Below are 14,501 nucleotides of genomic sequence, written 5' to 3'. Positions count from 1 at the left end.
CTTTGATGTATCGTTATTTTCATGGAAAGTGTTCGACTGAGCTTCAATCTATGGCCCCCCCTCGCCAAACTTTCACAAGAAACACTCGTCTAGCTGTAAACACTATCAATAATTCCCCCCACTCTTTATCTGTGCCTAAACCTAAACGTAGATTCCATGAACAAAGCTTCTTTCTTAGAACTGCACGCCTGTGGAATTGTCTTCCGTTTTCCTGCTTTCCGGCTGACTACAATATGGTTGTCTTCAAGTCTAACGTAAATAAGTTCTTGATGAACCGTTCCATATAAGTTATCAAATTTACCAAATTTTCATTACTAATGATTACTATATTGTCCAATTTCTACTGTACACTCTTTAACCTTCCTTGAGTGGCCTCTTGGCCTTGATAATGTGGTGATGCCTATGTAAAAAAAAAAAAAAAAAAAAAAAATGGGATGAATACAGACCTCATCATTTCAAGAAATTCAGTAATTTCTCATTTATTAAACAATACCATTAAATCAAAACTTAACAAGATAAGAAAAGCTCAACACTATTAAAGGGGGCAAACAATAATAATAATATTAAATGAAAGATGAAGAATAAAAGTTATAACTTTATTATATCATCAGAAAAATAAGGAAAAGTTAAGGAAAATTAAGAAAAAAAAAAAAAAAACTCTTTAGGCCATGGCATTTCCAAGCTAAATATATCTCATAAGAAGAGGAGACTTTTCTGATTTACCCTTATATGTTGCACCTACTTTTAATTACCATTTACCATATTATCCTATTCCTTCATTCTTATTTCATATCGAAATGTCATTAAGCCAGTTTTTTTTTTTTCTATATTGGCATTTTGTATAATTCTGGCCCTTCTCTTTTGATGAAAACCATTTAGCTTTGGAATGCTATGGCCTAAAGAGGGTTTTTTTTTCTTCTTAATTTTTACCCTTAACTTTTCTTTATTGTTCTGATGATAAAATAAAGTCATATATAACTTTTATTCCTAGTCTTTCATTTATTATTATTATTAATACGGCATATATAACAAATAAATGTTACCAAAGCCAATATAAAGTTACTTTACAACCTACCTGCATCATTTTTTTGTGTGTTTTAAGTAGTTTTAAATGCTTTTTATTTCATCTCAAATAATAACTCTTTACGACTTAATTTCCAACCAAGATAGCTATCGTCTTTCCATTTTTATTTTGGTCTGACCAGTTTCATTTTAGATTATCACAATATTTTTTTTTTTTTGTGATAATTGAAAAGTAGGCTGTCGGGGTCAAAAAAATAAAGTTATGTCCCTTTATCGTGAGGTTTGTTGTGTGATAATGGGACATAACTCTTATATCCACAATACTACTATGCAATTTCAAAACAATGTTGTAAAATGTTTTTGACTCCTAATGGGGGTAGGAGACGAATGGATTCGCCAATCATTCTTATAACCAACGGCTGTGCTAAACAACCAATGAAAACGTCCCAAAATTATAAAAATTGTCGAATTTTGGATTCAATCAGTTCGCCATTTACTACGTCGCAGACCGCATTTAATTCTTGGTCGCCATCTTGGTTACTGATCTAAACTACGCCGCCGTCTTGGTTAGTGATCTGAACTATGCCGCCATCTTTGTTCAACACAATATCTCAGAACTTAACAGGTTAACTACGCCATAGACCGCATTTAATTCTTTGCCGCCATCTTGGTTACTGATCTGAACTACGCCGCCATCTTTGTTCAACACAATGTCTTAAAACTTAACAAATGTATTTCGATTTTATTTTGAATGATTAAAAAATATTTTAATGGTATTTTTATTAATACTTAAAAAAATAATTCATTCAAGAATAGAATTTTCAAGGATTTTTCAAGGTAATAATAGAAATAAGGCCTTTTCAAGGCCAAAGTTAACATTCAAGGACTTTTCAAGCCTGTGTGAACCCTGATTAAGGTTGGATAAAATTTGTAACTCTAGCACTACGCCAGACACCTTAAGTCTGGATGACAACAGCCTCCTCACCCTAACAAGAAAAACGAAAACATGGTTCCACCAACCAGTTAACTGGTTACATCCTGTTTTACAAATATTTTCATGGTAGGTGCTCCAACATACATGTCCTTGTACCCCTTCGACGTAAACAAACTCACCAAGTAGCAAAATCCCACCCCTGCACAACAGAGATCTCCAGATGCCAGAAAACCTTCTACTCTAATAGTTTCTTCACTCGGACTGCTAGACTTTGGATTTCCCTTCCAGATTCCTGCTTTCCTGGCATGCAGAAATTAAACAGACATCTTGCTGCTCATCTCCCTACATAGTATCCCTGCAAATTATATCCCTGATATTAACCCCCTACATACACTGTGCCTTGTTTTGGGTGAAAATGCAATAAAAAAATTTTTTAAAATGCTACTAGTCAGAAAGTGGGTGATCATCTTCCACAAAGGATTATGCTCGTCAACTTTTTTATTCATGGAAATTACTCCAGAAAGTTGTACATATAAATATAATATATATAAAAGCGAAAATGTATGTGTGTATGTATGTATGTATGCTTTTCCCCGATGTCCGCAAAAGGCTTCTTTCAGAGAAGCACTCGCTCGCTTCGCAACTTCTTACAACTTTTTATATCATCTATAAATTGTAATATCTCAGAGTTAACCACCGACCTCGCCTGTCTATTTGATTGTATTCACTTTCAAACCTTAATTATTCTACATTTCCCACATCGGCACGCGTTACATTCAGTTTTCGGTATAAACAAAAGCGAAACTCGACTCTAATCACAGGCCCAGAGCCAGTTTGTTCAATGTCGACTTTGTCATATCAGACGGGGGAGCGCGGGTTTTTCAAAACAAACAATTGACCTCATTAAAAACTGTCCCGCACAAAATCGCTGTCACGTCAATCAAAAACGAGCACCTGTTTGTTTTTTTTTTCACACTATTTTCCAACTGCGCGTCATAAAAGCTTCGTTTTTTTTTTCAAAGCCACCAGTTTTTTTTCACACACACCGAAAAACACCCGGGCAACGCCGGGTACCCTTCGCTAGTATAATATAAAAATGCAAAAAAAATGTATACTTACATAATCTACCCTCCCTTTATTAATCTCATCTGGGAGATATTTTTCCCCAATTTGTCGAAGATCAGTCTGAAATATAAAATTCATAACATTTGGAATTTTTTTTTTATAAAAATAAGAATCATCAATCGTACAATTAAAACTTTTTTACAGCAACAAAGAAATCAAACCAAGAATTTTTTCAACATTTTAAACTAATTTCGCAACAAAAATATTAAAACTGAAAATCTTTAGAAATTTTATGAAATTTAATTTATCTACATAGATAAATGTTATTCCTATTCTATTCCTGATGAAGACATTATATTGATGAAACTTAGTTGATTATAAGCAAAGGTTATGGTGAATAAAAGGAGACAGGAAGTTTTAAAACACACCGGAAGTTGGCACATGCGTCTCTCAATGTTGCTATGGAAGCAGAGAAGCGACACAATTTTCAATCATATTTTATGTTTATTTTATTTTTCACCTCCTTATACTAAAAATATATAAAAATATGTAAATTGTTTTATCAATTATTTTTTTTATTCTTTAATCGCATAAAAAAAGATGCGCGATTAAAATATTAAAAAAAAAAAAATTTGATAAAAAGTTTATGTATTTTTATATATTTTATAAATTATTTGTTAATATACTTATTACAGGAATTTCTGTGGCGTCACCGATTTAAAAATAACTGTTTCGGCAATATCATCTACTGGATTCATACTTATGTTATTTCAATTTAGTGTTTTTAGCATATGTGAAATATTCACATTTTTAAACTGTTGCACATTCACCTTTTTTAAATTGCAAAACTGTAAAAAATGTGACAGATTCATAGTTTTTTATGTTTCTGTAAATAAATATATTTAAATAGTTTGACAGTTTTATATATATTAAATAATTGATGAAAAAAAAGATTGCAATAGAAATGCGATTAAAAAATAAAAAAATTGATAAAGACTGTAATAGATTACGAAGGTTTAAATAAAAAAAAAATAACTACATTTGAAAAAAAAAAAAAACTCATTGCATATCTTTTTAAATAACTATGTTTAATTAAGTTAAAAAAAAAAAATATATATATATATATATATATATAATTGAAAATTGTATCGATTCTGTGCTTTCATAGCGACATTGAATGACGCATGTGCCAACTTCGTATGTTTTTAAAACTTCCTGCCTACTTTTATTCATCATAACCTAAGCAAATATATCTTTCCAATCTGAAGTTTTGTGATGAGGATTGATTTTTTGTATTACAGTAGAACTCAGAGATACAGCATTAAAAATTAGTAACAAAATACAGTACAGTATATAATACACATGTATATTATAAATAACACTGTAAGGCGGGGCAAATACAGTAATCAGGAGCCGGAAAAACATTGTATTCTACATCGTAACCTGAAAAAAACGTATCCTAGGGCCATCACATCCCGGGTTTCTACTGTATTTGAATTTCAAGCCATTTTTAATATCAGAAGTACAAGTCCTGGAAATTAATTTTCAGTGGGTAGCTGTTCTGTACAGGTCCTGGACTTTATAATTCTAATTGTTTATATTCAGTATGAGTTTTTAAATTATTTTTTTGTAATTCCAGTGATAGCAAGGTCTTTATTCTGTTTAAGTACCAAAACATTTCACAATATTTCATGTAAATCCACCTATTAATTTTATTAATATTTGTAATTATTTTTCTTTTCCTGTCGAGGTATTTCCAGAGCGTTGGTGCATAATCACACAAAAAAAAAAATAAATAAATAAAAATAAAATCTTATTTCTATTTTCCATTGACGGGAGAGAGGAGGGATAAAACTTAATGGAATTCCTACTTAAAAAACACAATATAATAAATGTGAACATACATCAAGGGCAGCCTTGATAATTGCTTGTGTCGTCTTATTTCCATTCTCAACACATTCAGCAATTCCTTCTTCCGTGAGGTGCCTGAAACGAGGAGTGACAAAGTTATTTCAACATTCAAATGGAGTTTCAGTAAAACAAGTACAAATGAGAGCAGCCTTCCCATAAAACACGTTTAACACAGAATGCAAAAATTAGCAAATCACAAAAAAAAAAAAATGATTGGTGAAAGCTTAACTACAGTCCTAAGACTTCAATCACAATTGTAAACAAATATAACTAGAAGATATTGAATGATTTTATTTATATATATATATATATATATATATATAAAACTTTTGTTAGTGTGTGTTGGTGGGAGGGGGGGTAGATTAAAACAATCATGTTAAAAAAAAAAAAAGTTGGCCGGTTGTTTGGAGGTGTAAAAGAAAAAAAAATAGTTTTAGTATAAAGGTAGGCTTGAACCCCGAACGTTTGATGCGGAGGTGGAAGGGAAATGGAAAAAAAAATCCCTGCGACCTAACCAATAATAAAAAAAAATGTTTTGGTAGGTGAGTATATGAGGATCGAACCCGTACCCTTGAGTTGGAAATTAATGTGTGAAAAAAAAAAAACGTGCGATGTTACCATTGGGCCACCGCGACATACAGCGTAGACGTGTTTGAATTTATTTATCTAACTATAACTATAAAAACAGGCGTGCGTAATAAAAGTTAACTTTGCTGCTTCCATTTGACCTAATTAAGAAGGTCAAATAGAAGTCACGCAGCGTAAGCGTCTGTTCCTGGCACATTGCCGCGAACACGTCCGTTTGAGTTTAGTTTCATTTTATTTATACTAAAAAGCCCAATCAACACGCGAGAAGCCAAAATAACAATAATTTTGTAAAAATCGACGTAAATAAATCTATACGCTACGCGCTTTCCTAATTCCTAGATATTATGATATAGGACCTATATACACAGTTTTAAGCGATAGTAACGACCCCGGGAGCGCGTGCGAAAGAAGCCTTTTGAAGACATACACGAAATGATCACACACATTTTGCCTTTTATATATAGAGATAGATAAGCCAATAACAATGTGAATACATAAAGTACTAATAATAGTAGGAGGTGATAAATAGTATAATGGATTCATCTGAATCCTATAAATACAACAGAATGGTAAATTAAAAAATATATCCATTTTGAATTTGGAGACAAGGACGAGTGTAACAGGTAAGGAAAACATTTTTTATAGCATGAATAGGTTAGCCAAGTTTATCTGGAGCAAGAAACTAGACCAAATATTAGAAACATTTGTGTTCTCGTGATTAAAGGAGGTGGTGTTTAATCAACACTACTGGGGAGCCATGATTTAATATGCTGTCTTGTTTTTAGATCCCTGAAACAGTGTTTTATGGTAGACAACTGATGATCCCTGAAATAACGTTTTGAAGTTCGACCTTTCAGACAACAAATATTGAAAAATTGGCTAAAAATATTATCTTCACCTTCAACTAGGCACTTTTCAATGGCGGGGGAGGGGAGGGGGTCGCTTTTTACACCAATATTTTTTAAAGTCATCCCCTCCTTTCGATTGTCTAGCCTTAATTTAAACCTACGTCACTTCCAGTTTGGCGGTTGTCATAACAGCAAAGATGTCAGGTTTTTTTCCCATTCTTTTCCTCCTTCACGGTACGGGTTCAAGCCTGCCTTCCTTCTACCACTTATTTTTTTTTTGCTCAACATACATACTCCAAACACCCGGGCAACGTCGAGCTGAAATGCTAGTATTAAATAAAATGAAAACATAAATTTCCAAAAAAAATACACAAAAAGACCCCCCCCTCCCTGCTGAAGTACTGACCACAGGTTGAATACAAATAGAAACCTAATTGAACATAACGTGTAGTCGAAACTTTCATGGAAAGAAAGCCTCTTACTTTTAATTATTTGCTTACTAAGTATTGTAAAGTTATTGCTTATTCACTTAAACTTGTTTTCTGCTCTTAATTGTTGATAATTCTTCACTCTTTTTGAAAATCATAAATTACCATTCCTTGACTAAGTGTATATCTAAATATAAGGTCTATACTGTGCTGGCTGTGAGAATATGGTCACTTATGCATGATACAAAAATAACAGCACAAATTCTTTTCTAAAAGTCGAGTTAAAAGGGTTAGTTACTTTGCTGCCAAGATGACTGCCTGTGTCTGTTTTGCATGATAAACATTATTCCAAATCCTTATATTCCTAACCTGTACCCGAATCTGTGTATATCCTAATGTATATTGTGATATATTTATTAAAATGTATAATAAATTATTTTTTTGAATTTTTAGCCGAGAGGAGATATATTTTCAGTATATTTTATTCACTGTATCATTTTTGCGCCAAAAGGGTCCAATTCATGTCTGCTCGGTAACATTTTGTAAACAAAACAGAAAAAAAGGGGAGGAGAAGGCCTGCGAGCAGGAGGAGAAGGGAGAGAGAGATACTGTGAATGAAGAGTGGAAAAGGAAAGAGAAAAGAAAGATAGAAAAATAAACCATATAGAGAGAGAGAAACTGCGTAGAGGAAGAGAGAGATAGATTGTATAGAGAGAGAGGGGCCTGAAAAAAGTTGTCAACAGGCAGTGGAGCTTCGCGCTTCAAAGCGACAAGACGTAAGTCAGCGAAGGTCGGGGTGGCGAAGGACGACGGCGTGGAGGTAAATATCAACAACACCAGCCGATGATCAGCGGTCAAAGTTAGAATATTGACTGAATAAAAGAATGAACCGAGCGAAGGAAGGATCAATGAAACAGTGAAACTTTTACTATAAATCAAGGGCTTCGATGAGCTTCGGAAACAAATATTTGGAGCAATTAACACGCACGCGCGTAATGAAACAAATAATCTGAAGGACAAAAATATGAAAATTAACCTGCGCGCGCGTAATCAAATACAAACAATTTACAGGAAAGAAATATATATAAAAAAAAAGAGACAAAAGAAAGGTCACATTTCAAAGGACATTAAGTGAGTTTTTCAATCAAAACTTTCATTTCTCCAACATTTCTCTCTTAACCTAGAACCTGTATCTAATTGAGCAGACGATTTCTTGTTTTATGCGAACATTGACTGTTGATATATTTTTCTCTCGGTAGAATTTGAATCATTAAATCATTTCATTTAGTTAGGTATATTTAATTTTCTTTTCTTGAATTGAATTTTATTTTATTTTTATATAAATAAAAGTTTGTTAATTTTTCGACGATACTTGTCCTCGTTATGTGATTTCGTGGTCCAGTACATTTCATTTTATTGTTGACTTCGGGATGGTTATCCCATTCCCAATACAACGTATTATCAAGAAACCTGGGAAACTTTCTTTTTTTTTTTTTTATATTTCATTATGTCACCCATCTCTACCGTCCCCAGCAGGACTGGGATATGTCGTAACAATATTAATGCTGTATTCTTGTAACTGTTTCAACTGGACAAATTGCTCTTCTCCCCAAGTTACTATAAAATCACACACTTTGCACGTACCTTGGGAGATGGGGGGGGGGGGTAGCTTCCAATTATTACTTGAGAAAACTTACCTTTAAAAATCAATACTAAACATCTATAGTCATCTATTAGGAAGGCATGCATTATCTTATAACTTATACCTATATTTCTATAGCTTATTTATTAGATAGATACTTATTAGCCATAGTTTGTACTTTAAAGTGATCTATATTAAATAGCAACTCTATATCTTTCTTTCCCTTAGATGGACTGAAGTACTAGTGATTGTCTTTGCATATAAACTAACAGCTAAAACTCATTTTGAATCGTACCCTAACTCTTTATACTGTTATTTTTCTGATGCATTTACTAATCCACAAACCATATTTAATCCTCATTTAACTCTAGTAGATATTAACCTTAAATCTACACCCCTTACTCATGCATACCCCCACCTGTGTTTTCACTCAAAACATGTGAATAACTACATCTTCCAATCTTAATCATATTTTGAGGAGTGTAATTTCAAAGCAGGTACTAATTATCTTTGAGACTAACACAATTCTAACAAGCCATGCAGGGACGTAGAAATACCTAGCTTTGAAACCAGGTGTGGGGATAACCCTCTCGGTGCTGATGGACTGATAGATCTGGTCAGGTTATCCATTTAGGAGAAGGAAAACTCCAATGTTAAACCTGTGCCACTAACCTCATATGTATTGACACTAAACGAGGAAGGGAAGCCTCCAGTCCTGATCGACAACCTCCCTAGAGCTGGTAACTCTAATAAATCACTGGTTTGCAAACCTAAATTGCTTAAGGAGTAGATAAGCCTGTCTTCCATACTCCTTTGCTTATTAGCCAGGAATAGCAGAGGACTCATTAGAGACGCTCAGTGCTTAACCTTGTTTCCTGACTAGGGCAATGAATGCCATCCCCCACATCTGCCTCATTTCTTTCCCCAACATCTGGGCACCATGCATGCCAACATGATTGGACTGGGCCACTCTTGTCTGACAGGTTTGAACAAAATCCCACCTTACACAGGTGTCAGAAAGCCTCCTACTCTAATAGTTTTTTCCCTAGAATTGCTAGACTTTGGAACTCCTTTCCGGGTTCCCACTTCCCTAACTGTACTGACATGCAGAAGTCCAAATGTAATGTAAACAGACATCTTGCTGATCAAGTCCCTACATGGTATCCCTGCAAATTATGTCCCAGATAGTAGCCCCCTACATCAAAGTAGCACTCTGATTTGTTTGAGGTGAAAATGTAATTTTTTTTTTAAATTATAAAAAAAAAAATTAAAAAAAAAAAATAAAAAGTTTGAATCTTTATTCTCATCTTGATTTTCAGACAATGTAACCTCAGATGTTCTTTATTCTATCAATAGATTTTTTTTTTCTTTTTTGTAATGCAGTATTTACATTGTGCATTGTTTTTTGTTAATTTGTTTTGTTTTTTTCGTAATTGTTTTCTAGTCACGCGAACAGTTTATTTGTTTTTCATAAACTGTTGCATTTCACGTGAACAATCTGTGAAAAGTTTGTAGATTAACACCCTCAGCTTAATCCCCGCCTCCAAAGGAAATTCTATTTTTTTCTTAAGTGATTGCATGTGAGCATCCTGCAAAACTTTGCAAAAAAAAAAATAAAAAATTAAAAATTAAAAAAAAAATAGAATTTAGAGTGGGGGATCAATTTCGTTTAAAAATTTAACATAAAATGATCCCCCCCAATTCTGGGCTGTTACAAATTTTTAGGGGACTTAATTTTTTTTTTTTTTTTTTCTTGAAGAACAGTTCTTCGTTATTGTAGTGAAATTCGAAAAATAAAATATTGAATTTCAATTGAAACTAATAGTATCTACTGAATTGTAATGTCACAGTAATGAAAATATCCAAAAATTACAAAAAACGATAATGCAGAAAATTAATTATTAATGAAAATAGTTTGAAGCTAATTCGCGAAAATTAAGTCTTGCTAAAAAAAGAAACCGGAGAGTTCTAATTGTAACAAAAGGGAGGTAAATATTTTCTGAAAACTGAAAATCTTTGGCCAATAGGGACTGCCAAAATAATGTGAAAAAAAAGAAAGCAGGATTCCATGACGTAAGATTTGTGTCAACTATATGAATTATGGAAAAGCAGAAGCGACTTAATGATTTTTTAAAACCTTTGTTTATCTTCTTCAAACTGCAATTAATAATTAATCTTCGTTATAATTTTGTTAGGGTTTAAGATTTACACAGTTTAATGATTAATGATATTATAAACATTTGTATATTAAATATCAAGTACGGTTTTATGAGTGTTTATTTCGGTAACCATCGGCTTCCATACTTTTGTTAGGTAAAAAGAGACAAACAAAATATGAGGGGGTTTATAAAATGCCTAATATTTGTGCAATAATATTTTTAAATCGGTTTTAATTTGGCGATAAAATAGCTGGCAAGAGTTATGTTTATATTAAAACTTAATATTTAAAAAGAAATTTAAACAATTGATTAAAAATCTGTTGTAACGGAACATCTTGAAATAATGGAATTTTAATCGTTTTAATCTTTTAAAAATTAATTTTTAGGAAGTTTCTTTGGGTTTGTTTTACTGTACACATAGATTCGAAAAAGTTGTCACAAAACAAATATAGAACAAATAAATGTTATCAAAGGCAAGATAAGTTACTTTTCCACCCAACTGGATATGTTTTTAGTGTTTATATTTAATGTAACATGTTTAATCAACTCGAAAAACATACAGTGTTTACCGACGTATTGGAAAATTCAAAATGGTGGCTGACTCTCTCTCGGAGACGGTAAGTTTGGGAAAATGAGTTATAAATAAAAAAAGTCAAAATACTGTTAAAAACCCGCCGAATATATGTCAGCCTATGTCACAGTAACATATGTTGAGCGAGTTTCTAACAGTATTTTGACTGGATTTTTATTTATAACTCATTCTCTCAAACTTACCGCCTCAAAGAGAGAGTCGGCTGCCATTTTGAATTTTCCAATACATCGGTAAACACTGTTTTTCGAGCTGAATAAACATGTTACATTAAATATAAACACTAAAAACATATCCAGTTGGGTAGAAAAGTAACTCGTCTTTGATAACATTTATTTGTCCTATATTTGTTTTGTGACAACTTTTTCGAATCTATGTGTACAGTAAAACAAACCAGTTTCTTTTTCTTGGCAATTCAACTGATTATAGTATATATTAATTAGAAAAAACGCTATTTAAATAAAAAGCACAATTATATTAAATTTATAGCATTTTTTTAATTGCAACTTCAAGATAAGTTTTTGATCAATTTAAATTTTAAAAAAAATAAATATTTTTTTACTTATTTGAACTCTTATGTTTCATAATAAATAGAAATTTCGATAGATTTAAATATATTGGTACTGCACTAGTGACAGAGAGTGATCCGGACGTAAATAATAACGTTATTATTTAAAAAGCCATTCTTAACATGGGTAGGGGTATCTATTCTATACTTCAACCTTACAATTGAATAAAAACCATATAATTAAACTTGGTAATACGATTTAAAAAAATAGCGCGGATCACTCTCTGCACTATCACCAATATATTTTCAAATTTCGAAAAAATAAATAGGGGGCGCTAAAAAAATGTTTCCCCTCGTATATTTTACGGAAACTGCATTTTATATGGGTAAAACTATACAAACACCGTGACAGCGAATTAACCCTACCCCTAACTCTAACCCTACCCCTAACCCTAACCCTAACCCTAAACCTAACCCGAACCCTGTCACGGTGTTTGTATAATAATACCTTTATATGTAATTTAATTCTAAAATGGATAAATATCGAAAATTTCACGAAAATCTGACGATTAGTTGATTTTTGCTAGATTTATTAAACACAGGTATGTTTTCACGTTCGAAATGCTTACTACATGAGAACGTTATTTTAAAGCGCCAATTTTGTCTCATAATTTCATTATTTTCGTATGATGAAAAAAATTTTGAAAACTTATTACTAATTTACTTTGCCCTTCTTTTAATGGAACAAAAGTTATATTGATAATATTAATTTATAATAAAGTTACATCGTTTTACATTGGGGGGGGGGTAAATTTTGGAGGTGCCTATTGGCCAATTTGGCAAAATTTAATTTCCGCTAATTGTCTTCGAAAACTGTTTGCATTAATAATTAATTTTTTACCTTATCGTTTTTCCTAATTTTTGGATTTTCATTACTTCGACATGGCAATTCAGTAAATACCATTCGTCTCACTTGACATTCAATATTTCATTTTTCGAATTTCGCTACAATGAAGGAGAACCTTTTTTGACCACTAACTTTCAAGTGGCATGGTTGTAAAGCCACATATAATTAAAAAAAAAAAAAAAAAAGTGTAATCTTTCCCAATTAAACAAAAAAGAAAACATAATTTGGCGGACCTGAACGAGAATCAGTGCCTCCTCCACACACAATTTTGACAGGTATTCTGCAGTTAGTACCTTTTTTTTTTTTTTTTTTTTTTTTTTTTACAACTTAACCTGACACCCCTAACCTCCCCATGTTAAGAACGGCTCTCGGAATAAACACCCCCAACCTCGAAAACTATACTACATACTAAAAAATGCTATAAAGATTCTCGTTCAGGTCCGCCCATAATTTATCTCTCGTATGGAAAAAAATTTGGTTGACTACCCTAAAACGCTACAATATCTATGAGATGGAGTATCATTTTACATTAAATTTATATGCGAAAATGATTCCCCACTTTAAATTCTATTTTGCGCGCACGCGAAAACCAACATGGCGAGCAATGATTAATTATTATTAAGGTCGTAATATCTTAATTACTTGCCGGCGACAATTTTAAATGTGATATTCGTTCAAAAGAGACCCAAATAAGCCTAATAATCAACTTTTTAATAGTAAGTCTTCATTTGGTCAACGATGACCCAAATACTGGCTAACAGCCAGAGGAAAGTTCGAAATGTAAACAAAGATTGCTACTTTGCTCATAACCAATACTTACGGTAAAACGTACAATTTATTTGACGCAAATCGGTTACACATGAGTAGGTCAACTAAAATAAATTTTTGACTAACTTTATTTTCTTAAAAATAACTCATGTCGTCAATAGTAATAATTACTAAGGAAAAAAAATTGACTCAAATATTGTAAAAATTTTAATTACTGATAAAATTTACAAAGAAAAAATGAAATATGAGCTTCGTCTTCTTGGCGAACAAAATGAGAACTTTTTTATGCTTGTTTCTACGTATCAAAAATAAACCTACATCGAAAAGGAGCGTTATAATTATTATCAGGCAAATGGACATACTACTAAATACAAAACTTAAAAAAGAAAAACTTGTCGTAAGAGTCGAAATATACTAACCAGCCTTGGTCTTGGAGAGCACCAGTAGCCATTTTTATTCCAAATAGTAATTCCGCAGTAAATAAATAGCTCGCCTCCGATTGGTTTATAAAGCCGCTAGAAATATAAATATTTCTTGTTAGATTTCATCGAATTGTTTTAATTGAATAATTTCTTCACACTATTATTATTTATAATTAGATCTCATCAAATTATTTTTAATTTATTATTAGACATATATATATTTTTCTTTCTTCACGGAGTGAATGAATTATTTCAAAATCAGTCCCGCAGTTTAGCACACGGCCGTGACCTTCGTAAATAGGAGACCTAGCCACTGAAAAATTACATCATGCATGAGGATCTAGCAAGTCAGATTAATGAATGAAAGCTTTTTACAAAAACATTAAAAAACTTTAAAATTTGCATAAAAACGAAGAAAATAAAAAGTACGATTTATGCTAAAACGGAACTTATTCAATAGTAAGTAAAAAAAAAAGAAAAAAAATGAGAATTAATTTATAAGGGAAAAGTTTTTTTGTTTTTTTTTTGGGGGGGGGAGGGGTAATTACATTTTCACCCCCAACAAAGCACATTGCCACTTTGGTGTAGGGGGTATTGGATTGTGATTGGCTGAATCACCTGATTGGATATGCTTGTACATAAATACAAGTCCTCAGTCCAGCTCAATCTGGTGTCTGTCTTGTGCATAAGCTGGACCCTTGGTAAGTGT

General features: G+C 32.2%; 1 protein-coding gene across 2 annotated transcripts in view; it reads right to left on the bottom strand.

The window, feature by feature from the left end:
• LOC145261198 (uncharacterized) overlaps nt 1–13,865 on the bottom strand; it is a 58,451-nt gene extending 44,586 nt beyond the window's left edge. For both annotated transcript variants that reach the window (XM_080119523.1, XM_080119524.1), the window contains exons 1-3: nt 13,790–13,865; nt 4,927–5,008; nt 3,077–3,142 (exon numbers count right to left, since the gene is read on the bottom strand). In XM_080119523.1, the coding sequence (XP_079975649.1) occupies nt 3,077–3,142; nt 4,927–5,008; nt 13,790–13,821 (180 nt within the window). In that variant the 5' untranslated portion in view covers nt 13,822–13,865. The remainder of the gene's footprint in view (nt 1–3,076; nt 3,143–4,926; nt 5,009–13,789) is intronic.
• Nucleotides 13,866–14,501: the final 636 nt, after the last annotated feature.

This window comes from Euprymna scolopes, chromosome 37 (genome assembly GCF_053919585.1).
Source record: "Euprymna scolopes isolate OS-2025 chromosome 37, ASM5391958v1, whole genome shotgun sequence".
In the NCBI taxonomy this organism is placed as follows: domain Eukaryota; kingdom Metazoa; phylum Mollusca; class Cephalopoda; order Sepiida; family Sepiolidae; genus Euprymna; species Euprymna scolopes.
This window is presented reverse-complemented; position numbering and strand designations above follow the sequence as displayed.